Source organism: Anopheles arabiensis, chromosome 2, assembly GCF_016920715.1.
Source record: "Anopheles arabiensis isolate DONGOLA chromosome 2, AaraD3, whole genome shotgun sequence".
Lineage (NCBI taxonomy): Eukaryota > Metazoa > Arthropoda > Insecta > Diptera > Culicidae > Anopheles > Anopheles arabiensis.
Window position 1 is genome coordinate 33388317 of NC_053517.1, and position 21942 is coordinate 33410258.

The 21942-nt window shown below is 49.5% G+C and overlaps 4 protein-coding genes across 7 annotated transcripts; 2 read left to right on the top strand and 2 right to left on the bottom strand.

Moving 5' to 3' along the window:
• The first annotated feature begins 127 nt into the window (after window positions 1-127).
• LOC120895935 (GPI ethanolamine phosphate transferase 1) lies at window positions 128-3947 on the top strand. 2 transcript variants are annotated; one of them, XM_040299675.1, is made up of 14 exons: window positions 129-391; window positions 455-621; window positions 690-1050; window positions 1121-1354; window positions 1419-1566; window positions 1625-1816; window positions 1882-2110; window positions 2183-2334; window positions 2399-2601; window positions 2669-2862; window positions 2926-3116; window positions 3189-3269; window positions 3341-3532; window positions 3645-3947. In XM_040299675.1, exons 1-14 carry the CDS (start codon window positions 261-263, stop codon window positions 3930-3932), a joined length of 2763 nt encoding a protein of 920 aa, XP_040155609.1. In that variant the 5' UTR covers window positions 129-260; the 3' UTR covers window positions 3933-3947. The 2 variants fall into 2 exon arrangements, with proteins under 2 accessions (XP_040155607.1, XP_040155609.1); XM_040299673.1 differs by having other exon boundaries at window positions 128-391; window positions 3341-3947.
• On the bottom strand, window positions 3296-5811 carry LOC120895936 (zinc finger protein 271-like). 2 transcript variants are annotated; one of them, XM_040299677.1, is made up of 4 exons: window positions 5524-5811; window positions 5148-5459; window positions 4702-5090; window positions 3296-4629 (listed from the first exon to the last, which is right to left on the bottom strand). In XM_040299677.1, the coding sequence occupies exons 1-4, from the start codon at window positions 5659-5661 to the stop codon at window positions 3954-3956; spliced, it is 1515 nt and encodes a 504-aa protein (XP_040155611.1). In that variant the 5' UTR covers window positions 5662-5811; the 3' UTR covers window positions 3296-3953. The 2 variants fall into 2 exon arrangements, with proteins under 2 accessions (XP_040155611.1, XP_040155610.1); XM_040299676.1 differs by having other exon boundaries at window positions 4702-5459.
• A 273-nt stretch (window positions 5812-6084) lies between these two features.
• Window positions 6085-7018, top strand: LOC120905613. The gene is made up of 3 exons (XM_040316573.1): window positions 6085-6340; window positions 6418-6760; window positions 6837-7018. Exons 1-3 carry the CDS (start codon window positions 6148-6150, stop codon window positions 6946-6948), a joined length of 648 nt encoding a protein of 215 aa, XP_040172507.1. The 5' UTR covers window positions 6085-6147; the 3' UTR covers window positions 6949-7018.
• Window positions 6942-21868, bottom strand: LOC120905581 (dynein heavy chain 6, axonemal). Of its 2 annotated transcripts, XM_040316529.1 has the most exons (16): window positions 21667-21868; window positions 21304-21572; window positions 20923-21228; window positions 19507-19677; window positions 18985-19436; window positions 18460-18901; window positions 17753-18387; window positions 15830-17675; window positions 14492-15768; window positions 13833-14430; window positions 11387-13750; window positions 11174-11315; window positions 10362-11098; window positions 10012-10278; window positions 7462-9937; window positions 6942-7384 (listed from the first exon to the last, which is right to left on the bottom strand). In XM_040316529.1, exons 1-16 carry the CDS (start codon window positions 21667-21669, stop codon window positions 7037-7039), a joined length of 12333 nt encoding a protein of 4110 aa, XP_040172463.1. In that variant the 5' UTR covers window positions 21670-21868; the 3' UTR covers window positions 6942-7036. The 2 variants fall into 2 exon arrangements, with proteins under 2 accessions (XP_040172463.1, XP_040172455.1); XM_040316521.1 differs by lacking the exons at window positions 20923-21228; window positions 21304-21572; window positions 21667-21868 and adding an exon at window positions 19749-19855.
• Window positions 21869-21942: the final 74 nt, after the last annotated feature.

Consider the following 21942-nt stretch of genomic DNA (forward strand, 5'->3'; position numbering starts at 1 on the left):
TGTTAAAAAATCAAAAAATAAACCTCTCTCGTCACGTGGTCAAAGCCGTTACATTTAAAAAAAAATAAACATCGAAGCATTCTATGTTTTTCACCTGCCGCAATTTGACAGTTATGGTAGCGGAATTGTTTTGAGCGGCGATTTGTTTGTTTTCATTTTATCAGTTCGAACGGTGCAAGCAGTGTAATGCATTTTCTCTACCTGCACTCGTAGCTGCAAGTGTCCTCCTTCTTCAGTATTGATAAGCAAACGCAGAGAACATGAAACTACTCTTGCTGGCAGTGGTGATTCATGTTCTGTTCCTTCTGTCCATTTTCTACATCCACTTCCAATCGCCCATACTGAAGGGGCTACCGGATGGTGCGGAGCACGATCAACCCCCAGCGGATAGGTAAGGTGTTCCGGCTTGTTTGTGGCGAAACAGTTTCAACTAATGCAAGCGACTTCAATTCAGGCTGGTGCTATTCGTGGGTGATGGTTTGAGAGCGGAATCGTTTCTACGGCACGATCTCAACCGTACCCACTTTTTGCGGAACACACTTCTCCGGGAGGGCGTGTTTGGAATATCGAACACACGAGTTCCGACTGAATCACGCCCCGGCCATGCCGCATTACTGGCAGGTAAGGGAAAAATGTACCCGTTCACTCGTACACTGTTGATGTGAACGCTTGCTTTTAATTCCCCACAGGCGTCTATGAAGACCCAAGTGCAGTGTTCCGGGGATGGAAAGAGAATCCGGTCGAGTTTGATTCTGTGCTGAATCGGTCGAGCGTAAGCTACTGCTGGGGCAGTCCGGATATAGTGCACATGTTTTCGCGCGGTGCCACCCCCGGAAGGGTTCACGTGGCTGCGTACGATAGCAACGATGAAAGTTTCGCACAATCGGCCAACACCTCGCTGCTAGACATATGGGTGTTTGACCGGGTACGAGAGTTTCTGGCTGGTGAGCAACAAACGAAGGGTGGAGTTTTATCGCAGAAGAAAGTTGTGCTCTTTCTACATTTACTCGGACTGGACACGGCGGGCCACGTTCACAAGCCACACTCAGAGTGAGAAAAGCACGCGCAATATACATCGATTGTGGTGTTGCAAGAGTTCATTGTGCACCTTTTGCATTAGATTATTTACAGAAAATCTTATTACCGTCGACAAAGGCATTGAATCCATCGTGAAGCTGATAGAGCACGCGACCAAGAACGATGGTCGGACTGCGTACATCTTCACATCTGACCACGGTATGACCGATCAAGGGTCGCACGGTGCAGGGCATCCACACGAAACGGAAACACCATTTCTGGCTTGGGGTGCAGGTTTTAAGCAATGGAAGGAGGCGATCTCGGGGTCCGATTATAGGTGAACATACAGAGTTTTTGGCTCATTTCATCACTTATATTAATATATTCCCCCCCTCGTTTAGTAATGCGTTAGAGTTGGACGGGAAGAGCATCCCTGTACATCACCTTAACCAAGCGGATGCAGCACCACTGATGGCGGCAGTGCTTGGCATTGCGGTACCAAAGAATAGTTTAGGAAAGCTTCCACGCTCATTGCTGAACGTATCCGAGGTAAGCATTGTCCAGGTGATCTCGAAAAGTTGTATAGTACAATCACAATCTTTACTAGGAATACGCAGCATGGGCAATGCGTAATAATGCGGAACAGCTACTATCCCAATACCATCACTGGCAGCGGGAATCCGAGGGCAAAATGCTGCAATGGTTGGTGAGCACAAAGCAGACCAGCTTGAAGGTGTTGATCGAAGCGCTGCAGTCGGAGATTGCCGATGCAGATTACCGGAAAGATTACACCGAAGTGGTGCGTGTCTAAAGATAGCTTAAAGGGTTCGCAAAAATATCCAAATAACTCGTCTTTACTTGCAGCAATCTCTAACAAAAATGCTCATCGATACGGCGCTAAATGCTATCGAATATTTTCAAACCTACTACAAACCGCATCTGTACCTCGCGCTCACACTGACCATGTTAGGTTGGTTGCTGTTGCTTGCCAAGGAAACGTGTACACCGACTAACACCCGAATATTTGCCCTCAATCGAGCGGTTGCATTAACGGCAGTGGTCGTTGCGCTAACTGTTACGATTTTTAATATAGGTAGGTACAAAAATTAAGTATCTTATTGAACTAAAAGGATGAATAACTTACCTTTTTGGTTTCGTGTTGTAGCACAAAACACTCCGACCGTTGTTGTGTTATACTTTGTGCTTCCCGTCGTACTTTGGGGCTACATTGGAGCCCACTGGCGCCAGTACGCACCACTGCTGCAGGGGAAAGCAGCGATGTACTCGGCTGGTTTTATTATCGCCGCAGAAGCATTGGTAAGGTTCCTGTTTCCTTTCTATTCCGATTGCTTCTTAATCAGCTCTAATTTCTTCTGCACAGGTATGGGCGTTTATGGATCGTAGATTGTTAGCACCGTTGCTGTGGGTGCATTGTTTGATCGTGGTAAAACCACTCCTTGATAGGAAGCCATCGGATGCAAACAATCGCTGGATGGTACGGCATTGGATAGCGTTCAATCTGCTTCTGTCCGGGTTTTTCTTACTCCCAACCATTGGACGAGACAGTTCTAATGTGTATCTGCTGTGAGTAGCAACGGTCCAAAGCTAAGTGCGATCATTTCAATGAATATTCTATTCCCCTTGTGTGCAGGTGCATATCGATCTTCGCATGGACGGCTGTTAACACGATGATTGTACATCGTTCGAAGCATACTTCCTTGTTGAAGAGTATTGCTGTGCTGGTGCAACTACTCCAAGCAGCGAATTTGCTGTACCTGATTTTTCTCATCCAAGCATCAGCAAATGTACCGCAGTGGAGCAGATCGCTGTGTTGGGTGTTTTCAGGTAATGCTTCAAAATGCGTTTATTCCTCTACCCTGAATCATGCATACACTGCTTATCTTAAAGGACTTGGTTTGTTGGCTCCCTACTCGACGAGTACTTCCGTGTCGGATCGTATGCTGGCATTGTTCAGCGGTCTGAGCGGCCCTTACATGATGCTGTCGCTCTCCTACGAGCCCTTGTTCCTGCTGTGTTTCTGCTATACGCTCTATCTTTGGCTTAATGTGGAGAACTGCATGCGTAACAAAAGAATTGCGGTAAATGATAATGAAGCAAGTGATAAAAGCCTTCCACTCATTCTATTTTCGCCTTCCGTTATCCCATTTTAGCTGGATAGTTTCCACTATTGCTCATCCATTCAGGCAGAGGGAAGCATCGATTTTAAAAATACACGCCTTACGTTTGGATTCGTACGTATTCGGACTGGGGAAAAAGCTTCTATTGAACAATTTTTATTCATATCTCTCTTCTATATTTACAGATGCTATTTCTGCTTGTATCCTTTTTTGGGACGGGCAATTTGGCCACCGTAAGCTCGTTCGATCCCAACTGGGTCCGATGCTTCGTCACGACGTTCTCACCCTTCACCATGATGGCATTGATTGTGTTCAAACTATTAGTACCAGTTCTGCTGCTTATCTGCGTTTTGAAAGCGATGGTCATCATCAGCTCGGTAAGACAATTGACAAGTTCAAGTATAAATAAGTTACGCACGCAAGATTTAAAAAAAACACTTTTCTTTCTTTACCCCTCTTGGTTGACTCCACGCACACACACACACACAGGTACCCAAGACGAAAATGTTCACTCTCACACTGATGGTGTGCGATTGGATGTGTATGAACTTCTTCTTCCTCGTGAAAAACAAAGGCTCGTGGATGGAAATTGGCTCCTCCATATCACACTTCGTCATCCTGGAGTGTACCACGATTGTGGTAATTATGATGTACGAACTGGCCCACTTCGTAACGGACGTAACGCTCACTACGAGCACTCCTGGGACGCGACCAGCGCAAGCATATGTGACCTCCTCACAGAGCCTTCCATACACCAATAAAGAAAGGGTTGAGTAGCAGCGGCAAACCTTAGCTGTGTTACGTGTAGTCCATGTCCTGCTCATCTGCACTTTTCAGCAAATGTTTCTGATGGCTTCTACGATGCGTTCCCAGCGCGCTACTCTTGGTGAAGCTTTTCCCGCAAAGGTTGCAAGCGTACGGTCGGTCGCCACTGTGAATGCGCCGGTGTGCTGTTAGATCGCATTGCTGTGTAAACTTTCGGCCACACTCCTCACACACGTACGGTTTCTCGCCCGTGTGCGTTCGCATGTGCAGCTGGAGTAGAAAGACGCGCCCGAACGCACGGTTGCATACCGTGCAGACGTGGGACTTTTCGTTCGTGTGCTGCAACATGTGCACCTTCAGGTTGCTCCCCTCGGTAAAGCGTTTGTCGCACACGGAACAAGCGTACGGCTTCATACCGGAGTGGCGTCGTTCGTGCAGATCCATGGCTGATGCAGTTTTGAACCGCTTATCACAGAACCGACAGCCGAACGGGCGTTCGCCGGTGTGCGTGCGCAGATGTATCGTCAGAGCGGATTGCGAGATCCACCGTTTGTTGCAGTACGAGCAGACGAGGGATTTTTTCTGCTGTGGCGCCACACCGGATGCAGGTTCCGTCGCCACTGCCGGCGTTCGTTTGCTAGTTTCACCTTCTGCGGGATGTTTGGCATCCCGTAAACACAATTTCTCGTGGGATTTTAGTACATCTTCACTGTTAAAGTAAAAGAAATAAAGATTATCGAACGGTTTCCGAAAGGATGCAAAGTTTACCGTTAAAACATACCTTTTAAACATTTCTAAACATTTTTCACACGCTAAAATATTGTGCAATTGCAAGTGACGCGCGTAATGCTTCAAAGTAACAAAACTGGCACCACAATGATCGCAACTGTACTTAAAATCGAACGTCCTCGTAATGGTACCACTATCACTTTGCCGCGCATCCACACCATCGTCCCTATTTGCCTGGTCCATTATATGGTACAGTTCTTCGTCTTCCTGTTTCAAAGTTCCATCCTCTAATATGTCATCATACAGTCCATCGGAAAGCGCGATTGTGCCGTCGGTAATGATCGTATCAATCGTGCTCATTGTTTCATGCTCATAATCCAGCTGCACTTGTACCGTCTCTTCCATAGACTCCGGCACAGGAACGGTTGATTGATGGTGCAGCTGTAACAACGTATCACCGGTTATTTGTGAACTACCGGCTTTTTGCGTCACAAATACTTTCGGTAGTTCCTCGTCGTAGTGTTCGGAACTGTCGATGGATTGCTCTTCCGCCAAGGTGATTTCTTCATACAAAGCTGCTTGGCCTTCGGATGCCTCAACCACGTAAGATACATCATCCTCCGGGTACGTCTCGGAAAGTGTGTCATTCCTTACCACCAGCGCGTCCGCATCTTCCTGTGCATCGCTTGTAATAAGATTCATCAGCAGATCGTTGGTTTTGCGGCAGCGCAACACAAAACGCTCAGCTATTGCCAGATCGTTTAGACAGTTGCCACAGATGTGCTTGGAAAAGGCGTCACGTTCTTGTATCTGCAAAAATAGACCCAGTGCAGTATTGAAATCACGAACGAAGAACGAACGTGTTAATCTTTACCTCTATTGCTCCATTTCGACTGATTAGGTCGCTGATTTTCATTTCAAATTCATCCAAAATGTCGAACACATAGACCATATCCTTGTCTTCCAGCAGGCAGCAGCGACAGGCGGCAGGTAGTATCACTTCTCCTTCCATGTTTTACTATCCCTTCTAGTTAAATAACATTAGCAAAGCAAGACGGATATGGCCATTAGCACAAATTAACTATTTTAGTTAAAAAAAAACACGTTCTGGCGCGGCGTCGACACGGCGTTTGTTTATGCTTTGATGCGGTTTGTGATGTGGTTGTTGTGACAGGATGCGCAAAATGACAGATTGGTCAGCAAAACGGGATGCTTTCACGCACAACCGTATAAAACATTCGATAAAGAGTAAAAAAATATGGTTTAGCTCTGTACAACAAATCAATAATTTTGAATTATTTTTTAACTTCCTTTTATCATGAAATCTAAAAAAATGGTGAATTTTAATGTTTTACTGTTGTGTCAATTTGGACCAACAATAAGGGCTTGTTTCACGCAGCACCCAACGGAAGCCCTGTTCAAAACCAAAACAAACGTTTCCGAAAACGCGCGTCATAAGGTGCGCGAGCTGCCTGGCTGGAAATAAATTCCGGACAAAATGGAAGATTCTCGTTACCTACCGAATCAAAGCGAACTGAACGCGGTGCAAGATGACGAGCTACGCCAGGAACTGCTAAAGTACTACCGAAGTTCGCTTATCATTGGCTTGCTCAAGCAATCCGACGCTCCCATATCAATAGAGAGCCGGGCGCTACTGTCCGTGTACAAACACGAAGGTGAACTGCCTTTGGGTAAGTACATCCTGATCCTTCCTTTGCACGATTTGCACGAATCTGTGAACTACAACCAACCGCTCTCCGTTGCGCAGGACTGGATCACATACGCAACGTGGACATAAGCTACCATGAACGGATGGCGATCGGCAAGTACATCGAAAGCAAGATCACCGAGCAAGTGCGACCGTTTGTGGAGAAAGCAAAACGGTACTGCGGTGGCAATCTAGAGGAGCTGTCCGCTTCCCAATTTCAGGAGCAGTACCGCAATCTGCAGCTCGATCGTGAACGTCAAGAATTGACGGAAAAGCTAGCACAGCTTAAAGCACGCAAATTGCATCTAATGAAAGCGTGTGCTGACATTCGTACCGGACCGTTCCAGCGGAACAACGTCGAACTGAAGCATGCCGAGGCGCGTTCTATGCAAACGAAAACTGAGTAAGTACCAACTAACAACAATATGTGGTATAAGAGGCTCAGTTAGCTTGACGAGCAACATGATCTTTCGTTGCAGATTGCTGCAAAAACTAGTCGCAAATGAAATACTCAACTGCACGCCGCATGCGGTCAAAGCGGTTAACGAGGTGACGGCCAACATCAACACTCTGCTAGGAAATGGTGAATGAACTCTAATCTCTACAAAGCATTTATTATAGTAAAACGATTAAAATTTGATAATTCCGTTACAAGCATAAACTATAGCTTCTACTGTGGTTAATCCGTAATCAATGTAACGAGAGCAGTTCCCCGTAGAATCCAGTAATCGGACGGAAGCTGCGAGTCGAGCAGAACTGAAAGAACGAAGTTGGTTGATTGGCCGGTTGTTGATAGAACACCCGCCCGCACACTCGTCTTGTACAGTGGGGCTTCGTATCGACGCCCAACGGTCAGATCCGTGCACGGTTTTAGCCAAACGACGGGCAAATGAGCAATAAGCTCTCTGTGTCGGGGATCACACAGTCCTCCCTCATTGTGATCCCAACGGCCTGCTTCGATGAACAGACCGTGGATGAAAACACCATCACTGGGAGGATTGAGGTTGTGAAACAGTTGCAAGGAATCCTAAAACGAAAAAAAGACGTTTAAAGTTGATAACAGTTGTCCAACACTGAACAGCTCGCCACGGTGATGTACATTACCTTTTTCGAACGCTCCTCGTAAATGGTCGACTGGTGTAGCGTTACGTTCATAATTTCGAAATCGAACCGCAGCGTATCGATCGGTATGTTATGCTTGCGGGCGTACGTCTGTAATGTGCCGGTGAGGAACGATTGCGGGAAAAACAGACCACACACCCACGAAGAAACGGGCAACCCATTGACGCACCAGTTTTGCACATACTCGATCCGATGCTGCAGATCGGTCACCCAGCTGGCCAGCGTCTTTGTCGAGAGGTATCCCTTCGAGTGCCATGCCTGCGGTACTTGATTGTTGCCAAATGCACGGTAGATCGTTTCCAAACTTTCGGACATCACCACAAACCCTTGGATCGCTTTCTCCAGATCGCGCAGGCTGCCATGCAGTATCGACAGCAGCCTGTCGAACCGATCCACCTCCTGTATCAGAACGGTCGTGAGGGAAGGGATGCGATTTTTAGCATCCCGTTGCAGCAAGCTTGGATGCAGCTCGTCATACTCGATGGAAGTTGCTACGGCTTTGCGTATCGAATCAATTTTCTCCAAACACATCTTGTCCATGGCGGCCATCGCTTCCTCTCCGAGCGAATCGCCACCGGACTGGCTTTCGAGCAGCGTGTTCAGAAAGAAGTACGTTTCGTTTCGGTTGAAAATGATGTTTGCGTTCTCGTGCATCCCGAATATGTCTGGTGGATCGTGTATGGACAGCTGCCCGGCGTACTCCAAAAACCCACCGATCTTGCGTGCCTCATCGCCGGTCGGGCAGTGGTACAATCCACTCGCACTGTAGCTGTACGCTTCGGTCAGGATCAGCGGCGATGAGAAGCGCTTCAATATCGCTCGCAAACAACGCTGATCCCAAACGTCCGTTACGCGGCCCCCGTAAGTGATCTCACCGTTGATGTATTCTAGCGCATCCCACGGTATCGGTGCTCTCAGCTCCCGATCGCAATAGATGTCCAACGTGCGGAGGGCACACTCGCGATCACTTTCGCTAAACTCGTACGTAATGTTCCATCCCAGCGGGCCAAACTTGCGCCGCTCCAGGATAACGCCGTGGAACATGCACAGACCGAAGACGAGCGCACGCCATTGCGCACCGAGCACGTGGAACTCGAACCAGCTACGATCCAGCTCGGTTAGCGAGCGCACGAGATTTGAGCGCAAACCCTTCGGAGGTTCGTTCGTTACCTTTACCGAATTCTGCAGCACGCTGATCGGGAACGTACGCACCGGCATGGATGAGAGGAACAGCCGGAAGTTGGTGTCGACCGTTTGCAAACCCATTGCGATGCGATTGACGATTTTTTCCATCGCTTCCATCCAGGACGTTGCCAGATGGCAATTCTGCAGAAACACCCAATGGCCGCTCCGAGTTCCGGCCTCTATTAAAGCCTCCGCTGCCGGGCCCTGCCCCTGGCCGAGCGAAATGGAGTGCAGCCGCTCGACGCAGTCCCGTTCCTGGGCGAATTTGATCAACGCCGTCATTGGGTCGGATCCTGCCGACAGTACGAACACCAGCGGTATGGACGGCGATATGTCCGCGTACAGCGAGGCAAGGCTAGTATTTTTCGGTGGCTCAGTGTACCGCTTGCCGAGCGCGTGACGAATGAACTCCGTTACGGCGATGACCAAAAATTCATCCTTCAGTGCCGCCACCAGCATTAGCTTCTCCGAAACTGACAGCCTAGCGTTCCAGTCGATTGCTGCCGGTTCGGGCACGGGCGCAAGGCAGAGGTCCTCACGGAAATCCTCAATCGCGATGATCAGCGATCGGTGCAGATGGTTCGTCAGGTCGGCAAACTGGGCCGGATCGTGCACCTCGAGAAAGCAGCAAGCTATCCACTGATTGTCGCTCAGGAAGGATGGCTTCCGCTCGAGGGAAAACTTTCGCTGCGAAGGCCCACGTACGATGAAGCTAAACTCTTCGTCGGAAAACTCCTGTGCCTCCTTGCAGATGGCAAACGCAACCAAAAACCCGCATATAAGCTTGTGCTTCTCGAACAGCCCACGGCAGATGTTGGAAAACACGGTAAAGGTAATGTCCTCCAGCAGTGTTGCGAGCCGCTCGGGCAGTTCCATCCGAGCGTGCGGCTGTTCCACCACCGAACAGTACACCTGGGTGAAATAGCGCAGGCTGAACTGGTACATCGGGTCAATCTCGGACAGGGAGGCCACCACGAAGTACAGGATAGCGCCGCGCGCCGCCAGCACGCGATACTTTTCGCGCGTGGCAGCAATGTTCAGCTCGGTGCGCTCGGTTTCAATGAGCCGGTCCGCGATGATGGTGGACATTTCCTTGGATTCGTTCAGCGACTCGACCAGCTCCTCGTCGTCGAGGATGTTGCCCTGGGAGCTGTACAGAACTTTCAGTATCTTGTCTTCCAGCAGTAGCAGCTGCTGCTTATCTGCATTGATGGTAGTGATGAGATCGTTACGCTGCTTTTCCATCTCCGGAAGCTCAATCTTGATGATCTCACTAAATTAGGGCGAGTTGGAACGAACATTAGATGTAGGAGCGCATTGGGCGTTCACACGCGTTTATCTACTTACGCCAATAGCTGATCCTCGAGACCGCTACGCGAGACAAGGAAGTTTACCAAACTAACTTGAATGCATATTTCGGGCAGAAAGTGCGGATTCGGAAGCTTTGTGGTCATGTACAGCCGAAAATTGCTATCATAATCTACGTCCACGTCACCTAACTTGATCATGAGTCGACCATTTTGCAGAAACACCTGCTTCATAAGGATCGTACCGAGGACAGGATCTAACGTCTCCTGCACATCTTCGATCAACATTGGAAACCCTTGTCGTATGCTGTTTGTTTGTGTGTGGGATAAAGGGATGTACAAGCGGTTAAAGACCATTCGACCGGGACGCTTTCATCAACCAATTCTTACCATACTTCCAAAATGCGCATCATATTTCCATCGGTCAGCTTAATTATGCGCAGCTCGTTCCGTGATTCCATGCTGCGTATCCAGCGGTTCGCTTGTTCCTGCGGATCGATCATCAGCGGCCAGCGACCACCCTCTGTTGCGATGATTCCATTTTCCACCGATATTTCATCGCGCGGCAATCCGTACATGTTCCACTGGCGTATCTGATAGGAGTCGCCCAGAATCTGCACCAAGCTAAAGGTGGGACTGCTTGGAATGTTTAACCGCTTGCACTCCGACACCCAGATTTCGGACAGCGTGCGGCGGTAGTCGATCGGAAACGCACCCAAATAGGCAACGTATGCAGACGCCACCAGGACGTCCCCGGGCACCGCAAAATGTTCCGCCGTCAGCTGCTTCACTGTCTCGCGCCAGCGTACTTCCTCGTCCGCCAGGGCCGACGTTAGTCGTCCAGCACGATTTAAACGGGCACTGGTAAGATCATTGTGATCCTGCAACAGCTTCATTTCGCGCTTCTTCTCTTCCAGGTTTGCCATAAGCATCGTTATTTTCGCTTCGATTTCGGCCAGCTCGCTCTGCTTCGACTTGAGCAGCTGCATCACTTCTCCCAGCTCTTGTTCGGCCGCTTTTTGTCGCTTGATCTTTGGCTCCACTACTTTGTATATCTTGGCGTACTTTTCTATGGCAATCACCCAGAGGCACATTGATTTAGCTACTTTGGAGACTTTCTCAATAGTCTGCAAGAATTCGGAAAATGGCAGTAATTTATAAATTTAAGCGAATTTTAAGCACGTGATTCCATTCTCACTTACCGCCGGCTGGAAATCTTTGTGATCGACGTACGATTTAATTTTCTTTATAATGGCCTCTGGTATGTGTTCCTTGTCGTAATCTTCCAGTTTTTTCAAAAAGTTTACATCCGACATCACCACCTTAGCCGTGTTCCAATCGGGCCTGCAAATAGATTGTGCAATTTGCAATTTGTGACGATACAAGCAAAACGAAATATCCGATCAATCTCTTACTTTGCTCCGAGGAGTATGCACACCGCCTCCATTACGAACTGTACCAGCTTGGGAGGTTTCTGGAAGACGCGCAGCTCGTTGATGTCATTTTTGTTGAGCGATTTCAGCGCGTCCTGGGCCGCCTGCAATGTGGGCAGCACGATCTCCAGATCCTTCGCCGCCTCGTCGGCAATTTCCTGCGTTTCGGCCGCCTTAATCTTTGCCTCGGCCTCATCCTTGGCCACACTCTTCTTCACACTCTCCGCCATTGCATTGTCCTTGTCCAGCTTGGCCAACAGCTCTTTCATGTTTTTCGACTTTTCCTCCAGTATCGGGACGAATTTCTTCAGCTCCTCTCCCATTTCGGCCACCACTTGGTTGGTTTCCAGAATTTTGCTCAACCCGTTAGCAATGCGATCCTTCTTCTGTATGATAGAGTCGACCCGCTTCTGCACCAGCACCCGGTACTGGTTCAGCAGCTGCAGATAGCTGCTCGGCGTGGTGTAGTAGTGGCGACGCATCTCGCGATAGAACCGCTCCGATATGCTCTCCACACTTTCGTGTATCATGACGCAGATTTGGGCCAAATGTTTGCACTGCACCTCGTTGTCGGAGACATCCTTTAGCGAGCCGATCGCGACGCTGCGCAGTGCCTCGGCCGGCCACTTCACGAACCAGTCGATCGTGCAGCAGTTCACCAGCGAAGGAAACATTCGACAGCGCCCGCGGAACGTATCGCCCACCGGGCTCATGCACATGATGACGTGCAGGTTGGCCCGGACGCGCTTGATGAAGAACTCAAATATGCCATCGCGCGTTTGATTCGGATGGCCACTCTCAATGCACGGCTGCCGGGTGTTTAGAATGATCTTCTCATACTCATCGCCCTCGAACAGATTCGGTACCTCGCCCGAGTTCAGAATGTTGTTTATGTCTTCCATGAACGCTTCGTGCACGATTTGCGTGTCGGTGATCAGGAACACGGTCGGTTTGTTGAGCACTCCCGCAATCCAATAGATCCGGCGAAGATCTTCATGGAAACAGCTGTGATCGTATCCTCGGCGCAGTGCAATCTGATGGCACTGGTAGCCATTGATGTGCGCAGCCAGCTTTGCCAGGCTCTGCTTTCCCATTCCAGATACACCCACCAGCAGCCCATTGCCACGCTCCGAGCGCAACAACCGTGCCAACCGCACGATATGTTCGACGGCGTCCGCAAAGAACACCAGATTCATCTCCGTTCCCACAGTGCCATTGTAGTCCTCCAAATAGTCCAGCAAAATCGATTTCAATTTCTTCATCTCCTTTATCTCCTCGTACACGCGATCCTCCGGCGCCTGGCCGAACACCATAAAGTCCCCGAACATGATGGTCTCCTCCGGCTGCACGATCGTCGTTTCGAAAAACTTTTCACAACAGTCCTGCAGCAGCTGCTTGAAGTACGTCTTATCCTCCTCGTTGATCAACCGATCGTAGAAGATGCGCAGCGATTCGTGATAGAACAGGCGCATCAGCTGCATGGGATTGATGTACGCCGACGAGTCCGCCTGCAGCACGCCCTGCACACACTTGGACAAATCGCGCAGATTAAAAACGTAATGTGATTTCTTCGGCGTGGGCAACAACTCGGCCGAGATGCGCTCGTACACGGCGACGGCCGTCTCAACGATCGGTTCAGCCAGGGGACGTATCGCCATGTTGAACTCGCTCAAGAAACCGGCCAAAATGGCCTTGAAGATCGTCTTCAGCGTATCGCTGTTCGGCGAGGGCAGAGAAAACAGGGCAAAGTGACGGATGAAGCGTGCCGTCAGCACGTTACGGCCACCGCCGGGCGGAGCACAGGCAGCCCCAAGCGTCACGTCGACAATGTCCTTCCAGTACATCTTTTCCCGATCGTACACTCCGCGGAAGTCGGCAAACTGGCGCAGCAGCTCGATCGGCGGCTGGCTTCCGTAACGGTCCAGCTTGGGCATGTTAACGTCGTCGATGAACACCACGATTCGCTTGTTGATGGGCGCCCCAAGCAAGGTCTTTTTGCGCCGCTCGAGTCGTGACTCGATGATCTCCTGCGTGCGTGCGCTTTCACTTTGTGCGGAAAAGTTTACAAAGATCGGTATCACGTCACGCTGCATCAGGCGGTTAAGAATTTCCCGCGCAAGGACCGACTTGCCCACACCGGTGTCGCCGGTAAACAGTACCGGGTATTGATGCTGCAGCAGCATCTCGGCCACGAACCCATACTTGGTGGTATCGAGCGTGGGCACTAGCAGATCGAAATAGGGCACCGAAGGATTGTAGACAAACTTCGGGTGTATCGCATTCCAGCTTTCCCAGGTGCGCGTTTTCGTGTTGATGCGAAAATCCCAGAGCGTATCCCTGGGCAATCTTTTGGAGATTTTTTTTTTTGCACAAAAAGAGGTTTACATTAAAATTAACGTTTTGTCCCAAAAAAGGCGTCAATACTTACAGTCCTAATTCTTCCTCGTTCTGGAGCGTGCGATAGTACTGCTCGAACTGAGCTTTCGACTCGTCCAGCAAGTTACCGCCAAACGACCAGAGCATGCTCCAGGTAAACATTTTAAAAATATAATGCTTTGCTTCGCCCCGCTCCATCAGGTGCAATCCCTGGGTTTCCTGCAGCAGCAGATAGAGCAGCTTGGTCATCATCGTCAGCTTGCTGATGTTGACCTGATGAATGCTCCACTTGCAGTTGCGGTGCAAATATTTCGTAACTGTTTCGTAGTGCCGCTCGTACAGTGAGAGTATGTGCGATTTTAAGTCGCCATCGAGGTGCAGATGTTGGACCGTGTTCAGCCACGATTTCACGATCGAGGACCATCCGAGGTGTACTGGATCCATGTACACCATGCCGCAGCGGGAGACGGTGGCCGGAGAAGCTTGCGCCAGGTCCTGCACCTCGAACACCATGTGCACCCAGCTCGTCAGCTTGATGCGTTCCGAGTTGGCCAAACAGAGCATTTTGTTATCATCCAGTACCGTGTTCAAATTTTCAATCCATACCGCATCCACGGGACCGTCACAAACAACCCATTGGTGAATTTCGTCTGGGAAGGAAGCATTTGATAAGAAATGATAGCAAAGGGGCAAAACGATCAAATAACAAACCTGTCACAATCACTGCCGATCTGATGGCCATACCGAGCAGCCCGTCGCGCCATTCCATTGTCGCCAGATTCACAAACCCGTACAGCTCATCCATCGAGATGGCTTTGGGATTAAGCGTTTGTATGCGCACTGGGCGGTACAGTGGGCCTGGGGCGTTTTCGGCGTGCAGCTTCTCGAACGCATTCGCCAGTATGTGCAGTACGGTCGTTTTACCACTGCCCGTAGGCCCTACCAGCATAACGCCCCAGCGCACTACCATCGTTTCGTAGAGCTGAAGCGTCTTCAGCACCAACTCCGGCACCGGCTGCAGGTTCCGATCGATCATGCACTGCTCGATGGCTTGCTGCAGCTCGCCGCGCTCCGGCTCGGGCAAATCCACGCCCGGGAAAAGATCGCTTAAAATTCCGTTAAAAAGCACCGCATCGTTGGCCAAAAATTTGGGCAAGTTTGAGTCACGCAACGCTGAAATCAGCGTGACGTCTTCGGCTTGATCGGGCGAGGCGCGCTTCAGTGCACCCGCCATGACGAGCACGCTTTTGACCGCGCGCATACCGAAATCGTAGTGATCCTGCTGGCTCAGCTGCTCGCTGCATAGTTTGTACATCTGGACCATCTTTTTGGCCAGTATCTTCGACCCTTCGAAACCCTCCGAGTACAGTATAACCTCGGCGATGAGCGCATAGTCCGGGACCATCATGGAAATTGGCCGAAACAGTGCTTTAAGATTGTCTGGCAGCTCCGTTCTTCCGGCATATCCGGGATTCATCGTGATGAAGGCGGCACAGGAAGGCTTTAGCCGTATTTCGCGCCCCTCGAAAAGAAAGCGTTTCATTTTGGCAGCCTTGGCGTTGCGTATCGTAATGAGCTGCTGAGCTATGACCGAAAGCACCTCGATATCGATGCGGTTGAACTCGTCGAAGCAGCACCACGCGCCCGACTGGGCAAGCCCGGTAAAGAATCGTCCCATCATCTTGTAATCCAACCCGTCGGAGCAGTTGAACACCACGCACTGGATGGCGAGCGCTTTGGCTAAATCTTTGGTCGTTTCCGTTTTGCCCGTACCGGCCGGACCGGCCGGAGCGCCACCGAGATCCATCTGCAGTGCGCCCATTAGGCAGAGGTAGCAGCGATCGGTGAGCGGAGTTATTACCAGCACTCCGCCGGCACCGAGATACTCGTAGAAGTAGGGCAGATTGGCGGATGCCATTTTCGTTTCTATCACTTCCGTTTCCGGCATCCAGTAGTAGCGTAACATTTTCAACCATTCGAAATCAGTCCTGAAAAAAGGGGAAAGAATAGATACACGCAGACCAAGCAAAATAATTAACAGATACTTACGACTTTTGAACTCGCTTTGCCACCATGCCCGCGATCATATCACGCGCATGCACATCGACGGTGATCAGTGCGCACAGCACCTTCCGGACAAGTTTGGAAATTTTGGTCCGTGCAATCGCAGCCAGAACGGTTAAGTTTTTCGTCAGCTTGTCGTGGAACTCCTCCATGCCTTTGTCCACATTGCCGCCCGCTTCCAGGATGGCATGGACGTCCGCTGCCCACTGCTGCTGGGAGATGGTCAGTACGACCTGATTCGGTTGCTCCTGCATCCAGTACGAGCGATCCTTCAGCCCGTACACACGATAACCGTGGCGCATGTAACGCTTTACCGCCAGGAACATCGCTTCTTCCACCTTCGAAAGCCAATCCTCGACCGCGCCGCGAGCCTTCAGCCCGACGCCGAACGTAAGCCGCTCACCCTCCGGCGAGATCATCGCTATAATGTCGTTGGTCATAACCGATTCGCCCGTTTCGGTTTTCTTCTTGCCAAACTCGATCTTTGCAATCGCATCGAAGCACTTGGACAGGTGCGGCTGTACCGCGTACGGGTTTTTCGTTTGGGCCAATATTTCCAGCAGCTCGTCATTGGACAGGAAGTAGAACCGCGGGAACGCCATACGCTTCACCTCCAGGTACGCCTCCAGACAGCGGGTAACCTTTTCCAGCAGCACGTTGTTGATTTGCAGCTGCTCCAGCACTCCCTCGGCCGTCATCGCTGCCAGGGCAAGGGGTGCCTTTTGCGTGCGGCGCATCAGATCCTTCCATGCTTTGTCGACTTGCAGGAACATTTGCGTTTCGTGCGGCAGCTGGCGTTGAATGTCGGGTGCGGAAAATATGGCCTCCAGATAGATCCACGACTGCTGGCACTGCGTCCACTCGTCGAGCGTGCGGGAAAAAAGGTCCAGCTGAGAGACCCAATCGTCCACCTTGGGTTTGATGGGGCCGACGTGCCGGGAGGCGGCCACCGTAGTAACGTTAATGCTGGACTCATCCAGCACGGTCTGTATTTCGTCGACCCCTGCTAGCACAAACACGTCCCGATGGTCGCGATGACTGATCACGGTCAGCTCCAGCTCCTTCCACGCGTTTTCCACCTTGTTGAGCAACGTTTCCAGTCCCGCCTCGGCACTGGCCATGTTGGACACTTCCATCAGCTCGGCCGCTATGTCCTCCTCGAATGCGTTCGCGTCCTCGAAGGTGTGGAGGTAAATTTCCGTCTCCTCCGCGAGATGCCGGTTCAGTATCTGCTCGATCTTGATCCAGTGCCGTGTCTTGAGTGCGGGATTGCGCAAAAACCCAAGCACCGGTATTTTGTCTTTGAACTCTTCCGCCTCAGCCTTCAGCTTGGGGATGATGTCATTCTTCGGCAGGTTCTTGTCGAGCATGGCACAGTTTTTCAGTATTTTCGTATTCAACGCTTCCACCTCATCCATGCTGAGCTCGTTGAAGTGTATTTCGTTCCATATCTCCACCGACTCTTTCCACTGCTGCACACTGTCCCAGAGGATCTGACGCAGCTTAACCTCATTGATAACCTGATCGAGCTTTTCAAACCGTGTCACTTCGAGGCGAAACTCTTTCTGATATTTCTTATACTCCTGGGCCTTCCGTTGGCACATCGTTAACCGTTCGGACAGGTCAATCAAACAGTCGCGGACGAGCGCTGGGTCGGAGCCAAGATCGAGTAGCCACTCTTTTAGCACCTCCTCGTGGATATCTTCAACTTCGGAGAATATTTTCGTGATATCCGCTTGCAGGCATAGGTCAAACTTGTTGATCAAATCCTGCTTTTGTGCTCGTTTAGTTTCCAGAGTTACGCTGATTTCGTTAAGAAACTCTTCCATGTCTGGAACGATATACAGCCGTTAAAGGTTAGTAGTTTTAAACGAATACTTGACGGCGACACATTCAGACTAGGCTTACCCAAATATTTATCCTTGTCCTCGTCGCGAAAGGTAACATGATATTTTTTCATAATTTTTAACGCCTCGTACGCATAGTTTAGCTCCTTCTGCAAACTTGCGACATGCTCGTGGCAAACCTCCATATGATTAAAGTAGTAGATGTAGTGATTAGTTTCCTCCGGCACAATCAGCAGCTTCGTCTGCAGCTCTTCGCCCTTCTGCTCGACGTAGTTGATCTTCTCCATTGCCAACCGGGGTATGGTTTCGTCCAGCACCGCCAGCAGCTGCTGGCAGATGGGTGTGATCTCCTCACGAAACGCAACCTGCTTCACCTGCAGCAGCCCCAGCGGATGCGACTCCTGTATCTGTTCCAGGTCTGCCATCTGGTTGGTGAACCGTTCACAGTACATTCGCAACACCTCTAGATTCGTTTCTCCCCTGATCACGTCGTGATCGACGGCTAGATTCTCCTGGTACGATAAGCGGATCCGATCGAACTGTATCACGTACTCGTCGACACTGTTGTACGCTACGATAATGCCGTCGAAGATGGTTTTCATATCGTACGTAAGCTGCGTATCGTTGTAAATGATGAAATCCAGACTGGGAGGGTTGCCGCACAGGCGGTCGTCCTTTCTTCCCATTATGGTTGGCCTGGAAATTTGAAGAAATCAACAGATAGAGAGAGACTGTCTTCAAACTTCCGCTCTAAGCTGAGCAACTCACTCCGTATAGACATCGAAAAAGGCATCACTTTGAAAGCGATCAATTTTGTAAACCGTACGCATCACCAGATTGCTCAAGTCTTCCAGCATTCGTGTGGTCACTTCGCGCGATGGATCCAGATCGATGTGTGTCGGTTTCAGCACCAGCTCCACGTTCATGAATGGCGGCTTCGAAGTGTGCCCGTCCGTTGCGCATTCTTCCATAAAAACCGAGAAAACGTTGGCCAAATTTTTGAACGACTCGCGTAGAATTTGATGCAGCAGCGTTATCATTTTCTGATCGGCACACGCCAGAAAACGGGCCAGCAGTGCGCACAGCTTGCGCTTATTAGCACGCTCGGTGAAGCTCATCATGTCCTTAAGCTTCTTTTTGTTGGTCACATTAATCGCTTCGTCTTGGGGTGAAAAGCCACGATCGATTAGCGTGTTGCAGCATGCATCATCTGAAAACGAATGTTAAATTTCGAGTAATCCATGCAATTTGCGCAACTCCCTCGTACGCAATACTCCCCGGCCCCTCGCTTACATAGAACGTTACGCATCTTTTCACGCAACTGCTGAAGCAGATCGCGCACCTGCTCGAAGGTGGTCATCTGCGTCTCGATAAAGTAAGGCAGGTGCCAGTTTTCCGACACGGAAACGTCGAAAAACCGAAACCCGACCAGCTGCACGTACTCATCCTGCATCGTCAGCAACGCTCTAGCCAGCCGCGGAAGGACGACGAATGCACTGGCAGCAATCTTTTGGCGCGCGTTCTCATACTTGTACCACTGAATGTTGCGCAGCCAGAGGCGGAACGCTTTCGCGAGGCGATAGTGTTTGAAAAAGCCCAGCTCCGTAAGCCGCCGGTACTTGCGATAGTCGGCCAGCCACGCATCGAGCGCGGTAAAGTGATTTTCCGAATCGCTCCAGTATGTTACGCCGTGCCGGCTCACGGTAAAGTACTCATGTTTGTCGGCCTTGCTAAATGGAACCTCCCTAAGGACCGCGTAAAATGGGTGCACAAGTTAGGATAGTTTCTAAACAAAATTAGTAGACAAAAACTTACAGAAAACTATACGGTGTGAAATGTTCGCTGTTTTTGGAATAAGCATAGGTTAGGAATACGAAGCTGTTGTCCTTCAAGCACTTGATCCTGTCCTGGATCAGCACCTCCAAATCGATCAGTACGGGTTTGTTGAGCTGCCGGGTACGGGCCGCAATCCGTTTTCTCCGTTCACTGTGCAGGCATTGGGAAACGGAACTCTTGCATGTGATCGACAAAAATAATATGTTCTCCTCAATACTTACTCACTCAACGCGAATGTAAAGGCGGCTTTTGGTTTCGTTAGAGCCGACTTTAATTTCTTCTGTCCTGCCGGTTTACTCATTTCGATTGGAATACGTCTTTCAGACTGGCTGAGATGCTTCATGCATACTTACTGAAAATGTTTAAATGCCGTACATAGCTTCCATGGCAACGGCACCACTTCCCCTGTACGATTGTACATAGCAATGGCGTCTTGGTTACCTGGCACATTGTTACGCCAAGTGGCATTAAACCACCTGTTAAAACGCTTTCAGATGTATAAAATGACAAAATACAGTTTATTTCAGAGACGATCACACAAACACAAACATATTAAAATTATACGCCAATTTGGACGGAATGAGCTCTTCACACATCACACACCACGTGTTACAGACATTCAATTTAAAAACTTAAAAACGTACTCCAACTCAAGCGTAGTGTCCTCCTCCAGATCGGTACAGTGTACGGCGTTCATTACTTTATTCTTTCCGAACAGGGCACGTAACGTTTGCGGTCGGGTGAGTTTCGCTGCCTCCTGGAGAAGAAAAGTTTTTTTTGTAATTAACTGATGCATATATCGCTGGAATGATTCGCCACTTACCGGGCAAACCGGACCACAAAAGTCTCTTAAATTTTGGTAGGTGCTGCGGTTATCGTCGAACTTGTTCGTGATTTCTAACGCCATACAATCGCCACTGATCATCTGCATTACCATGGACTACATGAAAGAAATGCAATAAATTGCGTTAAAATTATTATTTGTTCGTCTCATTCGAATGAAACCATTCCACCACGTACCTCGTATTCGGGCACAACTCCTTTGTATACTTCCAGAAACTCCTCACAATTGGGACGCTCGAATCGGAGCATCTTAATTGCGGTGACGGTGAACTTTTTGCGCAAAATTTCCGTAATAATTTCGCCCGCTTTGCCTTCGCGCACGGCGTGCGGTTTGATAATGCACAGTGTGCTGTTTGTGTAAAGGGCCGAAGAACGCAGTACGAGCTTAATATCGTTATTTAAAAATACGAAACGAGCTTCCTGCAATTGATAAAAGAAAACGTTAACAATTATTTTGCATCGGAAATAACATGTTTCCCCGCTGGTGTGAAACGAGTTCGTACATTTGCCGCATCGTCTGCTGAACGTGAGCAGTAAACATCGGACCCGTACAGTCCCCGGAAGCTGTTCGGAGCGCACTGCTTTGCCTCGGCAATGGATTCCGGTCCGCATAGCTCCCGGTACTGGTTGTACGCATTGTTGCCTATAATCTCCAACGCGACAAACGATTGACTTGGCATACAGTCCATCAGGTAGTTCAAGCTCGAGGCTTCCGAGCGCACAGTTTTCAGCATAGAGGAATAGTTTTCGTCTATCTTCAGCATCGCCAGCCGACGTACGCCCAATCCTGCCTTGTGTATCTTTGTCAGTATTTCGCCGATATGTAGCAATGCTTCCGCTTTTATCAGCCCAAACGAACTGCCGGATGGAGAAAATATTAGCTAAATGTTGTATACTCATATCACGTACGATTTCAGCTTCACGCTAACTTACAGCTGTTCGTCGGACTTCTTGTTCCTCGTTTTCGCATCTCCATAGTCAAGAATGTTGATCTGTTTGCCAAAAATAAGCAGCTTGGCACCGATGAAGAAGTCATTCTCGTTTAGCTCTTCGATTTTGGTACGCCTCAGGAAGGTTTTCCTTGTTTTCAGGTCGACCAGCTCAACTGAATTATCGCTAGGGAAGAAGCTAACCACCAGCTGCCGGTTCAGGTCCGCTTCTTTCTGGTACCATTCTCCCAAATAGACGTAGCTGTTTGTATTCTAAAAGCAAATATAAAAAAATAGCCGCAAACAATGTAGCACTCAAAGAGTCTTTTAGAAAAGGAAATAGTTGAAGACATCGTTCAATAATTACCATAATTAGTTAAGTATAAATCGCTAAACTTTCCGGCAGGAGCGAACCGCTCTTTCCCTTGCGATTGCAACCGTTTCTGTTTGTTTGTTTACTTCGTTTCCTCGGTCCGTTTTGTTGCCAACGGTAACCAAAATATGTAACGCTTCGTAACGCACAAGCAATGTGTGCGCCAAACGATTGCGAGCAATTCGTGTACAGTTTGGTGCATTGTTATAAATGTTTTTAATTTTTAATTAAATAAATTCACTTTCTAAATGTTCATCCAAAGATAAGTGA

Excerpts from the sequence above, each read along its gene's own strand:
- LOC120895935 (XM_040299673.1), top strand. The coding sequence starts at position 261 with ATGAAACTACTCTTGCTGGCAGTGGTGATTCATGTTCTGTTCCTTCTG. Across the intron at positions 3,117-3,188 it reads TGCGTAACAAAAGAATTGCG|CTGGATAGTTTCCACTATTG; the intron begins GTAAATGATAAT and ends ATCCCATTTTAG. Across the intron at positions 3,270-3,340 it reads CACGCCTTACGTTTGGATTC|ATGCTATTTCTGCTTGTATC; the intron begins GTACGTATTCGG and ends CTATATTTACAG.
- LOC120895936 (XM_040299676.1), bottom strand. The coding sequence starts at position 5,661 with ATGGAAGGAGAAGTGATACTACCTGCCGCCTGTCGCTGCTGCCTGCTG. Across the intron at positions 5,460-5,523 it reads GTCGAAATGGAGCAATAGAG|ATACAAGAACGTGACGCCTT; the intron begins GTAAAGATTAAC and ends CTATTTTTGCAG. Across the intron at positions 4,630-4,701 it reads TGTTTAGAAATGTTTAAAAG|TGAAGATGTACTAAAATCCC; the intron begins GTATGTTTTAAC and ends TTACTTTAACAG.
- LOC120905613 (XM_040316573.1), top strand. The coding sequence starts at position 6,148 with ATGGAAGATTCTCGTTACCTACCGAATCAAAGCGAACTGAACGCGGTG. Across the intron at positions 6,341-6,417 it reads CGAAGGTGAACTGCCTTTGG|GACTGGATCACATACGCAAC; the intron begins GTAAGTACATCC and ends TCCGTTGCGCAG. Across the intron at positions 6,761-6,836 it reads TCTATGCAAACGAAAACTGA|ATTGCTGCAAAAACTAGTCG; the intron begins GTAAGTACCAAC and ends CTTTCGTTGCAG.
- LOC120905581 (XM_040316529.1), bottom strand. Across the intron at positions 14,431-14,491 it reads ATCGGCAGTGATTGTGACAG|ACGAAATTCACCAATGGGTT; the intron begins GTTTGTTATTTG and ends CTTCCTTCCCAG. Across the intron at positions 11,316-11,386 it reads TGCATACTCCTCGGAGCAAA|GCCCGATTGGAACACGGCTA; the intron begins GTAAGAGATTGA and ends ATCTATTTGCAG.